Below are 22,347 nucleotides of genomic sequence, written 5' to 3'. Positions count from 1 at the left end.
CTAGCTGTTGTATGTAAATGAGGTAAGTAGGAAGTAATACAATGATATAATAGTGTGATAAACCGCCATTTATTTGGTTTGTGTGTTTGGCATAGCGTTAGGGCCATTTAAGTTCAATAACAAATGCTTGAGCTGCTTACTCTGAGCTCACACTTTAGATATTATCCATTTAATCTTTTTTTTTTTCAAATATAAGAAAGCATTTTTTTTAAAGGGTTTCTTTTTTTTTTTTTTGTCTAAAGTTTTACATATATCTTCTTTTTCCCCAATCCATTTAATGTTAACAGCATTCCAGTAAGGTTTGTCCTCACTGTGCTAGAGCTGATTCCCATGCTGGCTGCGGCCCTGCCTGGGTGCCGTCCTCATTCCTGTTGGTCTCTTATACCACACTTCATTATTTTTTAATTTAATATATTTTAATTGATTTGAGAAAAGAAGGGAGAGAGAGAGAGAAAAATATCAATCAGCTGCCTCCTGCACCCCCACTTTTAACCAGGGATTGAGCCCACAACCTGGGCATGTGCCCTGACCAGGAATTGAAGTGGCAAGAATTTTATTATGATGAAATACTGGTAGAATAGTTAAAGGCATACCACATCCGAATAATCAATGTAAATATTTTCTTTCAAAGTTGTAAGTTTTTATATCACATTTTGTAAAAGTTTTCATAAACAAGGCTTTAAAGTAAACACAGGTGACATGAACCATTCATTGCTATGTAACTTACTGTGTTTTTATACTGTTTTATACTTTTTTGAATTACAATAGCAGCAATTAAGTTATTTGTATTTTGCTTAACTAAGACAAAAATGCTTTTACTTTACTATAGAATAAATACATTTTAGTTAAAAAAAAAGTTATGATAAATATTACAATATGGGTAAACCTTAAGGACAAGTAAAATAAGCCAGTCACAAAAAGACGAATACTGTTAAGATTCTACTTATATAAAATGCCTACAGTAGTCAAAGTCATATTGATAGGAAATATAGTGGAGGCTACCAAGAGCTAGTGGGAGAGGAGAATGGGAAGTGTTTAATAGGTACAGAGTTTTGGTTTTGAAAGATGAAAAATGTTTGAGGGATCAGGTGCACAATAATGTAAATGTGCTTAATACTATTGAACTGTACACTTAAAAATTGTTAAGATGATAAATGTTATTGTGTATTTGGCCATACTTTTTAAAGAATTGGTTTCTATATGCTAATAAACTCTTGTTTAGACAAGTAGTATGTTGTATTTCAAGTAATAAATTACCAACTTACATTTTAACAGTTCTGCATTTTCCAACTGGTGAGCGCTGAGAATAACCACTACAGTCTAGATCACATTTCTTCCCTGTTCACTTCTCAGGTAGGTTTAATCATCCTTTGCATGTCACACAAATACAGGAAAGAAGTATTGGCTAACTCAACTATATTGTCCTGGAATTGAAATGCTAAAATGGAATATTTCATGATGTATGCAAACAAAATTTCATTTTGGTTTCACCTTGTTTTTGGGGCACTGTCTTCTGTTTTTATGCTTTTATCTCTCCTACGGATATAAATTTAAGTCATTATAAACTGCTACCCTTTCTTATTTTATTTACTTTTAATATATTTTTATTGATTTCAGAGAGGAAGGGAGAGAGAGATAGCAACATCAGAGATGAGATAGAATCATTGATCAGCTGCCTCCTGCACATCTCCCACTGGGGACTGAGCCTGTAACCCAGGCATGTGCCCTTGACTGGAATCAAACTGGGGCCCTTCAGTCCACAGACCAATACTCTATCCAAACTGGGTGAGGTCTATCCTTTCATATTTAAAACCCCCTCTCCCCCATTTCCTCCTAGGAAACACTGATTGACTTTGCCTTAACCTCTACGGATATCTGGGCCCTGTGGCATGATGCTGAAAACCAAACGGTAGTGAAATACATCAACTTTGAACAGTATGTATCACTTACCTCTGTCATCCTACCTTACCCCAGGCAGTTTCATACTAAGGAAAAGAGAGCATTTTATGTAGAACCAAAATCAAGTGTTTGTATATAAAGAATTGTGGCTGTTGTTAACTGTTTCTGAAAAACCTTTTATGTTTGTGTTATTTCTTACCTTTTGATTTTAGGATGAAATAGGATTCTTAGCATTGGAATGAAATGAAGAAAATACTGAATTTTTTTGTTTGTAGCATTGGAATGAAATGAAGAAAATACTGAATTTTTTTTTTTTGTTTTTTTTGTGTGTTTTTTTTTTTGAGAGATAGCACATATCCAAAATACTTCTAATCTGGGAGGGTATTTTTTGCTTCTAAGCAAAGACTATTTCTGATACCCACCACTTCCAAAAGACACTGAAACCCCTTTGGGAATCTCAGTTTCCTCATCATGTGGAAATAGATTACACAAATACAGTGCTTCTCAAACATTTTTTAAAACAGGAAACCCTTTTTTTGCCCAAAAGATAATGAACTCCACTATATAACAAACCTAGTGTTCTATGAATATTATAATACAATTTAATGTACCAGTATTGAGAATTTCTAGCATAAATCTGGTAATTTTTTTAAAGATTTTTTATTGAATTTTTTTTCTTAACGAATATTTTATTGATTTTTAGAGAGAGAGGAAGGGAGAGAGACAAAGAGAAACATCAGTGTGAGAGAGCAACATTGATTGGCTGCCTCCTGCATGTATTGCACCCACAACCTAGGCATGTGCCCTAACTGGGAATCAAACTGGCAACCTTTCGATGCATGGGACAGTGCCCAACTCACTGAGCCTCCGCTGGCCAGGGCTTCTGAAGATTTTTTAAAAATATATTTTATTGATTTTTTTACAGAGAGGAAGGGAGAGGGATAGAGAAGTAGAAACATTGATCGAGAGGGATAGAGAGTTAGAAACATTGATGAGAGAGAAACATCGATCAGCTGCCTCCTGCACACCCCCTACTGGGGATGTGCCCGCAACCAAGGTACATGCCCTTGACCGGAATCGAACCTGGGACCCTTCAGTCTGCAGGCCGACGCTCTATCCACTGAGCCAAACCGATTAGGGCTGAAGATTTTTTTTATTGAATTTTTTTTCTTTAAGAATATTGTATTGATTTTTAGAGTGATTTTTAACAATTGATCAAGCAGTCAATGCAGAGGTTCAAAGATAGGGCCCTCCCTGCCTAGATACTGCCAATGGCATAAGCTTTGCTTTTATTCATCACTAGAGGTGGTGCACGAAAATTCATGCCCTCAGCCCAGCCTGCACCCTCTCGCAGTCCGGGATACTTTGGGGGATGTCCACCTGCCAGCTTAGGCCTGACTCCTGGAGGATCAGGCCTAAGCTGGCAGTCAGACATCCCTCTGGCAGCCTGGGAGCCCTCAAGGGATGTCTGACTGCCTAAGCCACAGTTGGACATCCTTAGCACTGCAGAGGAGGCGGGAGAGGCTCCTGCCACTGCCGCTGCACTTGCAGCCATCAGCCCAGCTTGTGGTTGAGCAGAGCTCCCCCTGTGGGAGCTCACTGACCACCAGGGGGCAGCTCCTGTGTTGAGTGTCTGCCCCCTAGTGGTCAGTGTGCATCATAGCAACCAGTCGTTTCCAGTCAGTGATTCCCAATCCTTAGCACTGCAGAGGAGGCGGGAGAGGCTCCTGCCACTGCCGCTGCACTTGCAGCCATCAGCCCAGCTTGTGGTTGAGCAGAGCTCCCCCTGTGGGAGCTCACTGACCACCAGGGGGCAGCTCCTGTGTTGAGTGTCTGCCCCCTAGTGGTCAGTGTGCATCATAGCAACCGGTCGTTTCCAGTCAGTGGTTCCCAGTCATTCCACCTTAGGGTCAATTTGCATATTACCCTTTTATTATGTAGGATTGTTCTATAGACTGATGGACTTTTTTTCTCTCTAGCAATGTTGCAGGTCAGTGGAATCCAGTTTTTATGCAGCCTCTGCCAGAGGAAGAGATCATTATCAGAGATGATCAAGACCCCAGAGTAAGCAATGCTAAAGTATTACATAAGGGGATGGTTTACTCTGATTATTAGTTTCAGAAGAGCCAGTTATATTAGAACTCTTGAAGCTGCAGGTGAAGGAAACCACCTCTAACTGACAGGTTTAAAAGGAGAATGCATTGGCTTGTTCCGTGGCTTCAGCCATAGTTGTAACAATGCCATCAAGGCTTGATCTCTGCTTTGTCTCTGTTTTGCTTTCCTCCTTGTTGGCTTTATTCTCAGGCAAGCTCCCTGCCTGAGCCTGTGCATTTTGTGAACCAAGCAACCCCAGAGGGAAGAGAGCACCTCTGTCCCAGGTTCTGGAATAGATGCTCACTAGCCTGGCTTGGGTCATCTAGTAATTCCTGACACAGTCACTTTGATCAGAAGAAAGAATATTCTAGCTTGGCATGAGAAACATGTCCAACCTGGGCCCTGTTGTTGTGGAAGGTGGTTGAAGTAAGTTGAGTATAGATAGTGGAAGAATGGTTCCCTAGAAAAAGAAAAGGGATTTGTTAGTAAAAGAAGGGGAAATGGATTCTGGGCAGGCACAAATCACTGTACTACCTATGATGGTACATGCATATAAGCTTGAAATAATATAAATGCTGGTAGAGGTATATGCTATGAAGAAAATAACTTTAAAAGGTAGTGCATTAGGGAGCAAACAGGCCAGTCCTGTTTTCCAGGGACACCCTTGGGATAAATGGTAGAAAAAGCTTTCAGTTGATGCCTTGGTATTAAAATGAGGTGTAAAAGATTATGGGCTATGATTCTGAAACTGACTATTTGTGGGATTGGAAAGCCCACTTTAAATATCTGAAATTGAATATTGCCATGTTTCTAATCCCAAGAGTTTATTGGCACTTGACTTTAGTCTCAACGCCAAAATCAGATGCTGATTATTAAAATCCTTGTTTTTCCCCTTCATTTTGGTCATTTTATCATGCCCAGAACCCCAGTACAAGGTAAGAACTTGAAAGAAAGTCAGTCAGGTTTATTATTCTGGCAAATCTGGTTAATGAAATTGGGTCACAATAATTAGATAGTGTGAGATTTTCCATTTTATTCTCACTATGTCATTTCCCCACTTAGCTTATTGCAGTTTTCTGTTTGGTTTTTTACACATAACTCCTATTATTCTTTGGGGGGTTTTCTTTAATATGTAAACCATAAAATGTGTACTTTGTGGGTAATGTAGAAACCAGTTTAATTGTTCTTACTAGTGCATATCACCAGTAAATGAGATTTGCCTCTCTTTGGTTTAAGTTGGGAGTTTAATAAACTGGTTTCCAGTGGAACCCAGTGGTGCTCATGAGGAGCACACTGTGCTTCTAGTTGGTTCAGACACCACAGCGCTCACTTTCGGGGGGGGTGGGGGGCTGGATATAGAACTGCTCTACTACCTGTCACTGCTCAAATGTCCAAGGGCCAGATTTCCATGTTCCTATAATAGAAACTCAGCTTTGGTGGAAACATGTTAAATTCTTCAGTTTTTCCAATTTTTTATCTTTTTAGAATGATACTAATTTTTGTTTTAATGTTCTAACAGGAGATGTATTTGCAGAGTCTGTTTACACCAGGACGGTTCATAAATGCAGCTTTATGTAAAGCTTTACAGGTCAGTTAGAAAATATTCAATGTTTATTTAAGTTTATCTGTGTTATTACTATTGTATAATTAATGACTGCTATTAATGTTTGTTGTTTTGCACGTACTATCAACAGTGAATGTGTTTTTGCAATTGCATAATGCAATTTTTAAATAAACACTATTTATAAATGCGTTTGTAAATGCTATTATAATTTTTATAAATGGTCTTTCTATTAAGTGAGACTCCCAGCAGGGTGGTAAAATGAGGTACTTTCACTATTGTATAATTAATGACTGCTATTAATGTTTGTTGTTTTGCACGTACTATCAACAGTGAGTGTGTTTTTGCAATTGCATAATGCAATTTTTAAATAAACACTATTTATAAATGTGTTTGTAAATGCTATTATAATTTTTATAAATGGTCTTTCTATTAAGTGAGACTCCCAGCAGGGCAGTAAAATGAGGTACTTTCCCAGTGACTAATTAAGGCGCGATCCCACTACTGATCAGCACGGAAGCTTTGACCTGCTCCGTCTCCGACCTGGGCCGGTTCACCCCGCCAGTGACTAATTAAGCATGTCAGTGGTACAAAGAGAAATTTGTGCCTGCCCTATTATGAAAAGATACCATACTACACTACATGTAATCTCTATACTTGAAAGAAATTTAAAATATTTTCCAATAAAACATAAAAACAGTTAAAAATAAATAAATAAAATATTTTTTTGGTTGGTTTTGGTGATACTCTCTTTTTACCCTTTTGTTAGTACAGTGAAGGTCTGACTTGGTTCAGGTTCAATCTAAAATCTAAACTTCAAAATCACATGGTTTAAGAGATGCTTAAAATTTTACAAAAGGACTCTTTACAGTCACTTAGTCTTCCTTAAATTGCCACACTTGGTGAATTTAAAATAGAATATCACTCAGAGGATGGAAAGGCCCCTGAGAATCTCCTGATCTGACCTCCCACGCACAGCAGAAACGAGGCTTCTGTGAAGGACAGCTCCTCAGCTTCTAGTTGCCTCTGCCTCCCAGTGGCAACTTGTTCAGTGGCTTTTTTGTTAGTGATTGCTCGCAGACTGTGTCATTTAAAAGTTCCTCCCGGTATTGGATCAGATTTAACCCTTATCCTTTTAGTGGCTTTTTCCTTTTATAACATCATAGAACTTGTCTCTCCTATAAAGCAACCTTCAGATATTTTAAGAATTTTTTCATGTTCTTTTTCTCCAGAATTAATATGCCAGTTCTTTAACTTTCCCTCAATTGGTTAAAAAATAAAATAAAATAAACAAAAACAATGGGGAAAAAATGTTCCAGACCCTTGACTTTTCTTCCAGGTACATTTTTTTGTTTGTTTGTTTTTAATCCTCACCCGAGGATATTTTTTTCATTGCTTTTTTAGAGAGAGGGAAAGACAGAGAGAAACATCGATGTGAGAGAAACACATCAATAGGTTTTCTCCTGCACGAGCCCTGACCAGGGCCTGAGCCAGGAAAGAGCCTGCAACCAAGGCATGTGCCGTTGACTGGAATTGAACCCCGAGCCTTCGGTCTGCAGGCTGACGCTCTATCCACTGACTCAAACCAGCTAGGGCCCAGGTTCATTTTTTAATATCTGGCTACCCTATGTTTCTGTTTTCCCTCTGATAAAACTTCTGAATGATATGGTCACTTCTCCTCTTCTTTTCATCTCATCAGCACTTTTTCCTTGTTAACAATAATCAAGTGTAGGATAATATTTCTCACAATGTCTCTTGCACACTGAGGTACTAAATAATCAGGAAGGCATTTATCAGATGTTTTCCTCTATGAAAATCATTGTCAGTAGTGAGCCATCATCACTGTTCTAGCTTAGCTTGTGCCAGTCTCAGGGTGTGTATATTCAGTATCACCTTATGTCTTCCTTCCAGCTGAGTAATAGCCATTCTCCTTCCTTTTGCTTTTTGTAATGATCCAAATGTGCCCTATTATAACTCTTTCAGAATCGTGGATTTCTATAGTTTATTCTGGTCTAAACTACCCTAAACTTGATTTCAGTTACGGGAATTATTTGCACAATGTTAGGGATAATTGTATATCCCGGTCATGTCTAGTCTCTATGTGTTGTCATATATTGCCTCAATGCCTTTTAAACTAGAGCATTTTTCATTTAGTTTTAGGTATTATATAACTCTCCCACATGTCTCTTTTAATTTTAGATTTTCTGTCGAGGAACTGAGAGGAATTTAGATCTTTCCTGGAGTGAACTAAAGAAAGAAGTTACTTTAGCTGTTGAAAGTGAGGTAAGGTCTGGGTAAAGAAAACATAAATCTATTTTTCCATATTGATATGGGCAGATTGGTACTGAGGAATTCACTAGGAAGTATAAATGTTTAAATCTTTTAATTGGAGAATTAGATATATATTTACATAGACTATGGCATGTAAGCCATAAGGATTATTCATTTGGCTCTAGCTTAGTAAAATAATATTAGACAGTTATGTTTTGGGGGAGAAAGATCCCTAATGGTATTAAGAGTTTCTTTTCTTTTTTTTTTTTTTCTTTGCCAGCTCCAAGGAAGTGTAACAGAGTATGAATTTTCCCAGGAACAGTTTCGAAATTTACAACAGGAATTTTGGTGCAAGTTCTATGCCTGCTGTCTTCAGTATCAAGAAGCCCTCTCTCATCCTCTGGCCCTACATTTGAATCCACACACAAACATGGTGTGCCTGCTGAAAAAAGTAAGGGCACTGAGGCGTAGAGAAGAACTCCTTTAGACAGTCGATGAGTCTTGCAGAATGCTAGTCTGCTGTATGTTGCAGTTGGCTTTTAGGACCCCCCCTTCCCCCAAAATTCTATTTCATTTGTATTTAGATAGTCTTCTGCATTGTTTGTACTTCTTTGCATTTCATTTTATTTACCTTTTATATTGAAGTGATTTCAAACTTAATATGAAACTTACAAGGATAGCACACAGAACTGTATACCCTTCACCCAGATTCACCATTTGTTAACATCCATTTACTTTTTTTCCTTCTATATTCTTTTTTTCCTGCTCCACCTGAGTGTTAGTTGAGGACTTCATGCCCCATTATCTGTACGTAGTTTAGCATGTGTCTAAGGTCAGGGGTATTCTTTCATAATCACAGCACAAGTTGATGATCAGGCAAGTTGATATTGATGTAATATTATACAGTTCATATTCAGATTTTACCAGTTGTGCCCATGAGTTTCTTCTTGATCTGGAATCCAATCCAAGATCTTGCAAGTTACGTCATGGGTTTTTTTACCTTAATCTCAAACTGCTGTCAGCCTTTCTTTGCCTTTCATGACTTTGACATGTTTTAAAGTCTATACCTATTGTTTTATAGTGTCCCTCAATTTGGATTTGTGTGATTGCTTCCTCATGATAAGATTCAGGTCTTAATTATTTTCTACCTTTAAACATTCACTGAAATGAAGTTAACTGGGTTTGTATTTCCAGGGGTACCTGTCTTTCCTTATGCCTTCCTCCTTAGTGGATCATTTGTACCTCCTGCCTGATGAGAACCTTTTGACTGAGGATGAAACAACCATATCTGATGGTAATAGTAATGTTATGTCTATATTTAATCCCCTTCCTGCATGAACCCTAATGCTTTGTTTCGATAGCCACTATGACCTTGCCTGGTCATTTTATCACACTAGATATTTTAAGGAAACCTGAAGAGTCCTAAGCATCTCTAAGACCTCAGATAAATCCTTGGCATTTAATTATTAATATCCATATCATAAAAGTGTAATATGCTTATTAGAGCAGATGTCCTTCCAGACGAAGCCAGGGCTGCGAGGGCCAGGGCTGCGGTGGGCGGGAGCTGAGCCCCTTGCACGAATTTCATGCATCGGGCCTCTAGTTTTCATATAGTATTAATCAGTAGCTCTTCATTGGCTTGAGACGTGATTGTTAACTTCCTCTTATTCATAGATGTGGATGTTGCTCGGGATGTCATATGTCTTATAAAATGCCTTCGGCTGATTGGAGAGTCTGTGACTATGGATATGTCAGTAATGATGGAGATGAGTTGTTTCAACTTACAGTCGCCAGAAAAGGCTGCAGAACAGATTCTGGAAGATTTGATCACTATTGATGTGTAAGGAGAATTTAGGGTAAAGTGAACTTCCTAATGGAAATTTAGCAATTTTTAGCACCAAAGTCGGGTTTCTAATATACATTAAAGTACGTACAAAGTAGTGGCTTAAACTGTTCACTGTTAAGTGTTTTTTCCACATTCATATTGTCTGTCATGTGTGGAAAAATAAGGGAAAATTTGCTTCATGGAGTAGAAGTATCTTGTATGCCAGAATGATTATCTCCATCCCTTTACTGTGGCTGGATTTCCTATTTCTAAGCACATTTAAGTTTTCAGGACTTACACAAAGTTTATCTTCTATGTCTTTGATAGTAATAGGAGTTTTCTAATTGTCCTTCTAGAGAAAATGTGATGGAGGATATTTGTAGTAAACTGCAAGAGATTAGGAACCCAATCCATGCCATTGGGCTTCTTATACGGGAAATGGATTATGAAACAGAGGTGGAAATGGAAAAGGGATTCGATCCAGGTAATGACAAAACAACAGACATGCCTTTTTGACTTAGAGAAGAAAATGATTTAACTCCTTTTTTTTTTTTTTAATTATAGCTCAGCCTTTGAATGTTCGAATGAATCTTTCCCAGCTCTATGGTAGTAGCACAGCAGGGTATATCATGTGCAGAGGTGTGCATAAAATTGCCACAACTCGCTTCCTCATCTGCCGAGACCTTTTGATCTTACAGCAACTATTAATGAGACTAGGAGATGCAGTAAGTACTATTTGAGAGAAAACTTATGAAGCCTGTTGTACACCTACAGGAATGTGGCAGTGTGTCAACTCTATGAGCACACAGATTTTGTCTTTATTCTCTGCTCTGTCTCCCATGCTTGGCCTTTAGTAGACCTCTATAAAAGTTGCTGCATTAGGAATGAGTAAGCATAGGAATCTGAAATCACAGATCAAGAACATAGGAGCAGATTGTTTCACGGTTTCCCTTTATATGCATAATGCTAGGAAGTTTTCTCAGGTTGACTGTCCCAAAATTGAGTATTATTAGTATGACTTTGGATGTGATGGCTGGGTTCCATTTAGTGGGAGGAGAGAGGAAGAGATGAAAATTCTCTTTCTGCAGTACAGGATTTACCCTAAGCACAATGTTGAGATTGCAGTGTGTCTTTAGGGTCCTCCCAGCTCCATTCTGTGCTTTCTTTTCCACCGTATTCTTATTCTCAGGTTACCAGATTCTAAAGATTCTGCAGTCCTTGCCACTCACCCACTGAATGTTCCATGTTCAGAAATTAGCTTTCTGTCCACAGTAAGAAGTCCCTTTTGTTTCTCCTTCAGTAATTTCTAATGAGCCTGACAGGAAGCAGTCTGATTAAACTAATTCATGTTAATGTGTAAAGAATTAAAAGGCCTTGTGTTCCCAGAGGTATTAATACTTTTAAACCAGAATTTATTAACTCAAATACATTGCTAATGGTAGAATTTAGGGTAAAAATAAGGAAAAACATTTAGGAGAAGATGATTTGTTTAGGGCCACCAAGGAGAAAGAGAGTCTGTCCCTTAGGGCAGCCCTTATTAAGTTCTTTCCGATCTTTATAGATTTTCCCATTTCTCTAGGAGCTTGGGGTTTTTGTTTTTTTGTGGTATTTTTTTTTTTATTGTAAACTTTGTTGGTTTTTCCTAAACATAGAAGTAATAGATGTTCATTGTAGAGCCTTTATATGGAAGCCTTTTTTTTCTAGTAAACAAAAGGAAAATAAAGATTCATCTGTAATCTTCTACACAGCGATGACCACAATTTACATTTTGGTGTGCACCCTTTTTCTATGCAAATTGTTTTTTGTTTTATTCATAAAATTAGGATAGTCTACATGTTATTTTTTTTGTAATCTGATGGTTTCTATTCTTCTACTTACAAATTTCATCAGCATTTTCACATTAAGTATTCTATCATATTTTTAACTAGAGGCCCGGTGCATGAAATTCCTGCACTTGGGAGGGGTTCCCCTCAGCCCAGCCTGGGCCCTCTTGCAGTCCAGGAGCCCTTGGGGGATGTCCAACTGCCAGCTTAGGCCCGCTCCGTACTGGACATACTTAGTCAGACATACATACTTAGTGCTGCTGCAGAAGCGGAAGAGGCTCCCACCATGCCTCTGCGCTTGCCAGTCATGAGCCCCGCTTCTGGCTGAGCAGCGCTCCCCCTGTGAAAGTGCACTGACCACCAGGGTGCAGCTCCTGCATTGAGCGTCTGCCCCCTGGCGGTCAGTGTGCGTCATAGTGACTGGTCATTCCACCGTTGGGTCAATTTGCATATTAGCCTTTTATTTTATAGGACTAGTGGCCTGATGCATGAAATTTGTGCACAATAAAAGGGAATTAATTAGAGGAAATATTTTAATATTGCTATTTACTCTTTCTCTATAATAGAAGTGTCAGCGATGAAAGAAAATTAGTAAAATGTATATGAAAATAATATATCATGCAAGACCCAGACCCGGCCAGCCCCACCCCCGTCAAGCCCCGCAGAGCGGGGGACGCAGCTTCACGTCCCCCAGCCTCGCTGTACACACAACCCCGCCTACCTGTGCCTGCTGCACACGCAGCCTCCTGCTGATCAGTCGTTATGGTGTGAGGGCGTCATGGCCATTTGCATATTAGCCTTTTATTATATAGGACTATCTTGTAACAATTTTAATTTATTCAACCAATCTCATTTGTGGCCATCCATGTTATTGTCAGTTTTTTCTTATAGCTGTAACTTTCTGTAGACCTTTGATTATATCTCCAGGATAAAGTGTAAGAACTAGAATTGATTGGTCATAGGCTATATACATTTTTAAGGCTTTTGGTTGCAATGCCAAATTTTTCTCTAATAGTCATACCCATTTTTACCCAAGACCAGAAGCATAACAAAGGTCTTAGATTTCCCTAGTTCCCCTCTTGAATTCTCAACCCACAGATTTAATGAAAGTTAAGCTTTTCAAATTGTTTTCTTTTTCGCCGTCCTCTCCCATGAGTTGGTGAGCTGTTCTTGATTGTTTTTATACTGTTAAATGTTTGGGTAGATATTTTTGCCATCTGCCACCCCAAAATATAATGTTGCTTTTATTTATGTGTAAATGTTATTTTTTAAATGCCCTTTGTAACTGTGTTAATTTTATTTTACCTCCACCTGAACCTTAAGAGTTATCATTACTAATTGCTGTTCACTATCTTACCCCACCCCCTACCTGTCACGTACAGGTGATTTTGGGAGCCGGTCAGCTCTTTCAGGCTCAGCAAGACTTACTCCATCGAACAGCTCCCCTACTCTTATCTTATCGCCTCATTAAGTGGGGATGTCAATGCTTGGCAACTGATGTTCCAGTTGACACACTGTAAGTTTAATTATTTTTTCACTATCTTAACAAGAAGAAATTTATAAACATTGTGCTATTATGTATTTTGCCTTTAAAATTCAGAGAGCTTTTAAATTTTTTTTTTTATTGATTTGAGAGAGAGAAACATCTATTTGTTCCACTTATTTATGCATTCATTGGTTGTTTCTTGTATGTGCCTGACCTGGGATTGAACTTGCAACCCTTTGGTGCACTGGACGATGCTCTAACCAACTGAGCCAACCAGCCAGGGCCAAGGAGCTTTTAGATGCTTCATTTTCTAAAAGTTGAAGGCTACTTACAAGAATGAAAATAGCCCTAGCTGGTTTGGCTCAATGGATAGCACATCAACCCTTCGACTGAAGGGTCCTGTGTTTGATTCCAGTCAAGGGCACATACCTTGATTGCAGGCTCGATCCCTGGCCCTAGTTGGGGCACATGCAAGAGGCAACCAATTGATGTGTGTGTCTCATATCAATGTTTCTCTCTCTCCCCCTCTCTCTCCCCCCTTTCTCCCTCCCTTCCACTTTTTAAAAAAATCAATGGAAAAATATCCTTGAATGAGAATTAACAACAAAATTATGTATTTTCTATGTATGTATGTATATAATGTAAAGATAAATTTTGTTGAAGGCAAAATAATAAGAGGTCAGAAGGGAAGTTAGGCCACACACAGAAACATTGTGCTAATTCTTAAAGGCAGGCTGAGATTCTTTATAACCCCAAGAAAAAAGAAAATCCAACAATTACAAGATTCACATTTTCTGTAAGATAAACCACCCGTTTTCTCTGGCAAAGGAAGGCTTTTCATGACATGGAGGTCTTGGAGACATTCCTGCCGTGGCGTCTCATTGCAGAATCACTGAGTGGTGTCATGGGCAAGTGTCTAAACTGTGATGTGTTTTCCAGATATTTTCATGCTTTCTTTCGATGGAGCTTTCAGGTGCCGTTTGCTAATTACATTGACAGCATCCTGGATAGGACAACTTGTGGAAGTTGTATTTGACATAGAAGTACTAAGCTGTTTTTCCCCCTTTCCTCACAGGGAGTCTAACCTCCAACACTTGTCAGTGCTGGAACTGACTGACTCCAGTGCTTCAGTGGCGAACAAGTTTGGTAAGGACGGGGCGGATACACATTGGATTTTACGTTTAGCATTTAAAGTGGTCTTTGCCACCTTTGCTTTAGCAAATTTGACAAGGCTCTGCTTTCACTTTGAGAGGGGGTAAGCAAGCTGAGTCCTCTCGTTGTGGCAAGGGGTCTTTGGAAACCATAGTCCCAGGTCAGGCATAAAATACATGGATAGACATACTGCTGCTTTCTCGTTGATACTGATATTCCAGTGATTAACTCAAAATCATTTTTTTTTTTTTTTACATTTACTAAGTTCATAGTAGCTTTTAAAATCTGTCTTAATTAGTAAATATTCAAAAGGAGCCCCTCTCATGCTTGAGAACTGTTCTGGAGAATTTATTTTGTGTGTTTTTTTGAATATTGGAACTGTATTTATTATAAACATTCTAGGGAAGACACTTAGGTTTAGCGAGACCAGTGAAAAAAAATGACTACAATGTTAATTTAAATGGCTTTTTTATTGCATTTGTATAGTACTTCACAGTTTACAAATTGCTTTTATTTATATTGCCATTGATAATATCAATGTTGCATTTTATATTTTGAAATAATAAGTGTTCTTTGTTATAGGCATAAAATGAATTGATAGACTCTCTTCATTGAAAATTGATATTATATCACAAGTTGCTCATTGTCATTACTTTTTCTTTTTAAGTTTCTAGCCCTCAGTCACTTGTGGAATTATTCTTTCAAGAAGTTGCAAGAAAACATATTACATCTCATCTCTTCTCTCAACCAAAGGCACCTCTTAGCCAGACTGGGTTGAATTGGCCTGAGATGATTACTGCAATTACCAGTTATTTATTGCAGCTCTTGTATCCTTTTATTTAAAAACTAGAAGCCCAGCACACGAAATAACGTGGCCCTGTGCGTTTTGCCCACCCACCCGCAGGTGCCTTGCTGTGCTCACAGCCCCGCCCACCTGCGCTGGTCATTCGTCATTATGGCGTTAGGGCCATGGGCTTTTTATATATATAGATCAGTTGAAAGGTTTCTTCTATCTAAATAGTCTAAGGCTCTTATTCTGTCTGTGTAATAAAGATTTTATTTATATATAAATAATGTATTTTTTAATCCTTGCCTGAGGATATATTTTTATTGATTCTAGAGAGAGTGGCAGGGAGGGAAAGAGAGAGAGAGAGAGAGAGAGAGATCAACATTGATGTGAGAGACAAACATTGATCAGTTGCCTCCTATACACACCTGGTCTGTGGATCATATCTATAGCCTAGGTAAGTGCCCTGACTAGGAATCAAACCCTAAACCATTTTGTTGTACGGGATGATGCTCCAACTAACAACCACCTTATTGGGGCTGTAATGAAGATTTTTAATGAGGTTGGGTGCTTATTCCCCCCAACAAGAGATGATAATACTTTCAGATATGATCCCAATTTTTATTTTATTTTGGTTTGCTTTTTGCTCAGGAGTTAAGCCAGGTTTTACTGGTATGAACAAATTTCATGCGTAGATCTCTTACAGCATTATACATTCATTTATCAGATATTTATTGAATGGCTCTATATGCCAGGCACTATATTAGGTGCTTGTGCAATTTATCAGCTAGAGTTAGAAATGATCACACAAGGTTGAAATACATTCTTTAGCCCATAGTTAATTGAGTTCGGTGACAAGGTTCCTTGTATATAACCTTTTCATTACCTTTGTCTAATAAGTTACATGGTTATGTGGAAAGAACATGTGCTCTGCCAACCTCTCTTTACCTTCTTTTTTAAAAATTAAGCCATTTTGTGGAGTCTGACTGCCCAGTGTGTATGTTTAAGTTTGTCCAAAAAAGGGAAAAAAAATCTCCTTAACCAATAACTTAGATGGCCTAGCAATCCCAGTTGCCTCTTTCTAGAATGTTTGATGGGAAGTTGTCAGTATGTACAATTGCAAGTGAGTACTATTGAATATTTCAGTTTTAATTATTCTTGTAAAGAATGGGATTTCTGGAACATTTTTCTTTGTAAATGTTACCTGCATTTTAATTGGGCTGATAATAAGAACCATAATAATTTATACTCCATTGCACCAAAACATACTCCAGATTTTCTCTTCTTGCCTCTTTCACAGTATCATTCCTAACATAATTTTTTCTAGAATCCTTTTTTTTTTTAATTCTCTGTATTAGGTAAAACAAACATACCATTCTCTTCATATAAATCCTTTACTGGCATCTAGTCATTGAACCAGTAAATACCAAAAGTTGGAAAATCGCTAAAATTTAGGAAGATGTATGTGTTTGTGTTATCGGAGTTCTGTTTGCTTTCTTAAAGTATCTAATAGCCTAACCCAAGAATCGGTTCACAGAATTAGGTTCTACTCTCCAGAGATATCAGGAAATATATGTGTTGATTGACCACATCTTCTCTCCCTCTGTGAAGAACTTGGAAATGAGTATTTATTTTCTTAATCAGAAAGCACCTTTTATGCCTTTAAGGATTATATTCATCTGCTACATCCTTGGTGTCAAGTCAATGTTGGTTCCTGTCGATTTATGCTGGGAAGGTGTTACCTGGTTACAGGAGAGGGACAGAAGGTAAAACTGCATTTTAAGTGATGAACAAGCTCTAGTGCAAGGAGGACACTTAGTTGCCGTCTAACTAGGTTGGAGGGAGTGGGAGGCATAGAGTCCTCCAGATCAGGTGCCAGTGAGGGGCATTATATACCTGTGGAGGATGTTCAGCCTCAGGTACTTTGCAGATTAGTTAGGACACAAGAAAATATGAATAAGGAAACAGTGCGACCTTCCTGCCCGTGCAGGTGTTTCTAGGGATGCATTTTGATGAATAATGTATTTCTCAATTACATTGTTTTCATTATATCTTTTTTTTTAATGCAGCTGCTTTTCCCAGTATGGTAGTTTACATTTCTATTTTTTTCCCCTGACATCGTACTATCTAAATTTCCTTCCTGCCCGTGCAGGTGTTTCTAGGGATGCATTTTGATAAATAATGTATTTCTCAATTACATTGTTTTCATTATATCTTTTTTTTTTAATGCAGCTGCTTTTCCCAGTATGGTAGTTTACATTTCTATTTTTTTTCCCCTGACATCGTACTATCTAAATTTTCAAACATACAAAAAAGTTTAAAGACTTTTATAATAAACAGTCATATACATACCACTCAAATTCTATAAATGTTAACATGTTGCTCAGTTGCTTTATTATGTATTTATCAATTATCTTACTTAAAGCTTACTTTTTAATAGTGTTTAAGTAAAGAAGTGAGATACAAGGTATTAAATAATTCATCAGATAGAGTTTAGAATGGCAGAAATTATGAATGTAGTCAATAGTCTTAAATAATTTTGTTTCTTTTTTGGCTTTGTTTAGCAAGTGAGTACCTAGAATTGGAACAATTCATTATAAGTCACTTTGTATTCTTTTCCTTCTCCAGGCTCTGGAATGTTTCTGTCAGGCAGCATCTGAAGTGGGCAAAGAGGAATTCTTAGATCGCTTGATCCGGTCGGAGGATGGGGAGATTGTTTCCAATCCCAGGCTACAGTATTATGATAAGGTATTTTATGTCATGGTTTGGCTCTTTTTTTACTATCCTGTGTAGAAATTTATTTGAAATACATTACCTTGGTATTTTTGGAGAAAAATAAGATAAAAATGTAATCATTCCCTAAATTTCTAAGTAAAGAGAAAATGAGTTTGCTGAAAGAAATTGAAGAAACATTTTTAATTAAATTTGATAAATGTTTTTAACTTAAATATCATTTTATTAGCTCAGTCATCATTAAAATTTTTATTACTTAACATTAGTTTGGCTGATAACTCAGAGAATTAACTTGCAATGCTATATTTAACTTTAGTTTATGATTTGGCCCCTGAGTGTGTTCCTACCACTTTCCTCTGGTCACTCAACTGTAATGATAGTGGCCTTCTTACTGTTCATGCGAGCTGAGCACATACTCTGGTCCTTTCAGAGCTTTTCTGCCTGCCATTGCCTTAGCCTGAAATGCTTTCCACCAAGTAGTCAACTTTCTCATGCCCTCATTGCATTCAGGTGTCTGCTCATGTGTCACCTCCCTGCCTGTCTATGTAGAATAACCCTTGCGGACCTGTGTGCTTGCTCCCTCTCCCTTATATGCACACGTGCAGACAGGCACCGAGGGGAGTCTCCTGGCCCTGCTTTATAACATTTAACTGTGCTTGATGCTGTATTTTAGATAACCTGTGTGTTATTACCTATTTTCTTAATGTGTTTTTAGTTATTTTAGAGGAAAGGTGAGGAAGAGAGAAACATCGATTGGCTGCCTCCTGCACACCCCCTACTGGGGATCTAGCCTGCACCCCAGGCATGTGCTCTAACCAGGAATTGAACCAGCGACCTCTCGGGGCATGGGACAATGCCCAACCAACTGAACAACACTGGCCAGGGCTCTTTTGTTTTTTTTATAAGGCCATGGTGTTAATTTATTTATTAGGCTTTAAATTTATCTATGGACCCAAACAGTTAGTATCAGAAGTTAGTAGTGAAATTGTATTTGTTCCTTCATTCAGCAAATACTTACTGAGAGCCTACTATATACTAAACACTGAGGATAGAGCTGTGAACAAAAAAGACCAATAGAAAGTTTTACAACAAGCCTATTATTTAACAGTAGAATCTAAAGGAAAATCTAAAATATTGACCAAATAATCCTCATTTTCTCAGCACCTTTGATATAATCTTTATATTACCCAGTTATCTAATGGATTTAAAATCATATATCAATTTGAAATGCATATTAACTTTAATACAAGTTTCTTCTATTCCTCCTCAGGTTTTGCGCCTTCTAGACGTTGTTGGTTTGCCTGAACTCGTTATTCAGTTGGCTACATCAGCAGTAACTGAAGCAGGTGATGACTGGAAGAGTCAGGTAAGAACTAACTATAGTCTAGTTATTTCTCTTGAGATTTGTCATGAATGTGATGTTTTGATTTCTATTACTCTTTTTCCCCCTGTATCTGATATTTAGGCTACTTTAAGAACATGCATTTTCAAACATCATTTGGATTTGGGTCACAATAGCCAAGCATATGAAGCCTTAACCCAAATTCCCGATTCCAGCAGGTATCAATCTTGATCTTTTTGAAGAAGGTGATTGATTTACCAAACGTATTTAACCCACGAAGACAGTTTACCCTTGTCTGCCTTTCTTTCCTTCTAGGCAGTTAGATTGTTTACGGCAGCTGGTGGTGGTTCTTTGTGAACGCTCACAGCTACAGGATCTTGTAGAGTTTCCCTATGTGAATCTGCATAACGAGGTAATTTAGGTACCCACTGATGACTGATGGCAACTGTGTTGGCTGTCATGATGACTACTAACTTTGATGTCTGATTGCTTCCCCTTCCTTAGGTTGTGGGAATAATTGAATCACGTGCCAGAGCTGTGGACCTCATGACTCATAATTACTATGAGCTTCTCTATGCCTTTCACATCTATCGCCACAATTACCGAAAGGGTAAGCCCTTGAAGCAGGCAGTCTTTGTTGGAGGCAACCTTACCAGTTTAATCACATTTTACAAATATATTATGTTTGACTTACGTAATTTTTACCTTATTTTTAATATTGGATAAGTGTTCTCCATGAGCATTTGGGGAAATTATGTTTAAGGACAAAATTAGCTTCACCTTCTTGAGGATTACCTGTTAGCCTTAAACGCCTCCAATCCTGAGGCATTTCCAGTAAGATGACCTTCTATGTGAATCTTCTGATTTTAAACAAAATTTTCCTTAAAGGCACCTTGAATTCTTGTGGCTGGTTTTGAGTTCCTGTGCCATTTTGCATGGGCCTTCTCTCTTTCCTTATTTATTTTTGCTGATCCTTTTGAGAGTAAGTTGTAGACATTATGACTCAGTGGGTGAATACTTCAGGTGCATCTCCTAAGGAACATTTTCTTACATAACCTCAATGCAATTATTGAATTAAGGAAATGTAACAAATTAATTTTGTGAATTAAATCTAAATGTGGTATTATCATCTGATGTGCTGCTCATATTTAATTGTCACTGATTTTCTTGAATAACACACTCCTTCCATTCTGTAGCTGTCCTCACTCCCAACCTAGGACCACATATTGTATTGCCCTGTCATACCTCTTTCTTCTCCTTTAATCTGAAGCACTTCTTTTAACCTTACTTTGCCCTTGGATGACATTGATGTTTTGAAGAGTTTAGGCCAGTCGTTGTTGTAGAATACATCTTAATTTATGTTTGTATGATGATTGATGAAGTCTTTACCGGAACAGCTAAAATGAGATAAGCATTATGGTTCCCCTTTTGAACATCCCACATTTTTATACCATTTTCACTCAGAATTTTTCATTAGATTTTTTGCTGATTTTCATTGGAAAGTATGAATGGAAGTAATTTGTAAACTTGTTCTTAATATTCCTAATGCCAAAACATGTTTGCATATTTATTTTCTTGAATCATACAGAAAGGGAAATAATGTTTAAAGATCTCCCATTGTTTGCTTTCACTATAGCAACATCCCTTACATCAATCTGATTAAGACCAGTTTAACTGGAAAAATGTTCGTGTCTTTCTGGAGCAAGACCTGAACATCTGTTGTTCTAACAAAATGTCTCACATATTGCAGGCACTCAAAAATATTTGTTGGAAAGAAAAATAGTTTCATTCAAAAACTGAATGCTATTTGGTTTCTGGAATTGCATGCTCTCAGGAAAATAGTCAGTATCTTCTTCAACCTTGTAAAGTATTATTAAAAAAATAAGTATGTCTTAAACAGACCATCCAAACATTACTTGATCTCAGAATCCTGGGTTGAGAGAGGTGACAGTTTGGCTGAGACTTGCTCTCTAAGCTAGTCTTCTGTCTTGTCTGGGAATGTAGTATCTAAAAGTAAAAAACATTTTACATGATGGGAGGGTGGGGTGGTAATTGTGGTATGTACACGTAACATAAAATTCAGTGGTGTTAAGTAGATTCACATGTTTAAGGACAAAATTATTATGTTTAAGGACAAATATTATGTTTAAGGACAAAATTAGCTTCACCTTCTATAACCTTCTATATATACTTATGAGAGCTATTTATTTTTAACCAATCTCCAAAACTCTTCATCTTGCAAAACAGAAACTCTATACTCATTAAACAATTTCCGGCCGAAACCGGTTTGGCTCAGTGGATGGAGCGTCGGCCTGCGGACTGAAGGGTCCCAGGTTTGATTCCGGTCGGGGGCATGTACCTTGGTTGCGGGCACATCCCTAGTGGGGGGTGTGCAGGAGGCAGCTGATCGATGTTTCTAACTCTCTATCTCTCTCCCTTCCTCTCTGTAAAAAAAAAATCAATAAAATATATTAACAAAAAAAACAATTTCCCATTGATTTTTTAATCATGTTAAAACATAAGTTGTAATTTATTACTTGAAATAACTAACATGCTACTTTTCTAAATAAGAGTTAATTAGCATGAATAATTTTTTATTGTGTTAAAATACCATTTACCAACTTAAAGTGTACAGCTCAGTAGTGTTACATACATTCACATTGTTGTGCAACCAATCCCCCAAACTTCTTTCATCTTCCAAAACTGAAACTTTCTATCCATTAAACAACTCCCCATTGCCCTCTTCCCCTTGGTAACTACGACTATTCTACTTTCTGTTCTGTAAATTTGCCACTGGAATCATACATTATTTTTAAAATATTTTTTAATTGATTTCAGAGAGAAAGAATCATTTATCAGCTGCCTCCTGCACACCCCACACTGGGGATCAAGCCCACAACCCAGGCATGTACCCTGACCAGGAATCAAACCATGATCTCCTGGTTCATAGGTTGATGCTTGACCACTGAGCAACACTGGCAGGGCTCATACAGTATTTTTCTTTTTGTGACAGGCTTATTTCACTTAGTGTATATAATGTCTTCAAGGTTCATCCATGGGGTAGCATGTCAGATTCATTCTTCTTTAAGATTGAATAATATTCCATTATATGCATGTATCACATTTTATTTATTCCTCAATGGACACTTTGATTGCTTCCATCTTTGTTGTGCATACTGCTGCTATGAATAAGGGTGTACAATATCTCTCCCAAGACCCTACTTTCTTTTTTTTCTTTTTTTAAAATATATTTTATTGATTTTTTACAGAGAGGAAGGGAGAGGGATAGAGAGTTAGAAACATCGATGAGCGAGAAACATTGATCAGCTGCCTCCTGCATGCCCCCTACTGGGGATGTGCCCACAGCCAAGGTA

General features: G+C 37.8%; 1 protein-coding gene across 1 annotated transcript in view; it reads left to right on the top strand.

Moving 5' to 3' along the window:
* NUP160 (nucleoporin 160kDa) overlaps positions 1-22,347 on the top strand; it is a gene marked incomplete at its 5' end in the record, with an annotated part of 37,632 nt that overhangs the window by 5,998 nt on the left and 9,287 nt on the right. Inside the window, 20 exons of the mRNA XM_014543291.1 lie at positions 1,276-1,353; positions 1,838-1,935; positions 3,879-3,963; positions 5,513-5,581; positions 7,754-7,837; positions 8,106-8,276; positions 9,020-9,119; positions 9,500-9,665; positions 10,007-10,134; positions 10,215-10,375; positions 12,856-12,989; positions 14,035-14,105; positions 14,779-14,938; positions 15,952-16,021; positions 16,566-16,664; positions 17,527-17,646; positions 18,902-18,997; positions 19,097-19,191; positions 19,289-19,385; positions 19,478-19,609. Of these exons, the coding sequence (XP_014398777.1) occupies positions 1,276-1,353; positions 1,838-1,935; positions 3,879-3,963; positions 5,513-5,581; positions 7,754-7,837; positions 8,106-8,276; positions 9,020-9,119; positions 9,500-9,665; positions 10,007-10,134; positions 10,215-10,375; positions 12,856-12,989; positions 14,035-14,105; positions 14,779-14,938; positions 15,952-16,021; positions 16,566-16,664; positions 17,527-17,646; positions 18,902-18,997; positions 19,097-19,191; positions 19,289-19,385; positions 19,478-19,609 (2,214 nt within the window). The remainder of the gene's footprint in view (positions 1-1,275; positions 1,354-1,837; positions 1,936-3,878; positions 3,964-5,512; positions 5,582-7,753; positions 7,838-8,105; positions 8,277-9,019; positions 9,120-9,499; positions 9,666-10,006; positions 10,135-10,214; positions 10,376-12,855; positions 12,990-14,034; positions 14,106-14,778; positions 14,939-15,951; positions 16,022-16,565; positions 16,665-17,526; positions 17,647-18,901; positions 18,998-19,096; positions 19,192-19,288; positions 19,386-19,477; positions 19,610-22,347) is intronic.

Source organism: Myotis brandtii, unplaced genomic scaffold (assembly GCF_000412655.1).
Source record: "Myotis brandtii unplaced genomic scaffold, ASM41265v1 scaffold324, whole genome shotgun sequence".
Lineage (NCBI taxonomy): Eukaryota > Metazoa > Chordata > Mammalia > Chiroptera > Vespertilionidae > Myotis > Myotis brandtii.
This window is presented reverse-complemented; position numbering and strand designations above follow the sequence as displayed.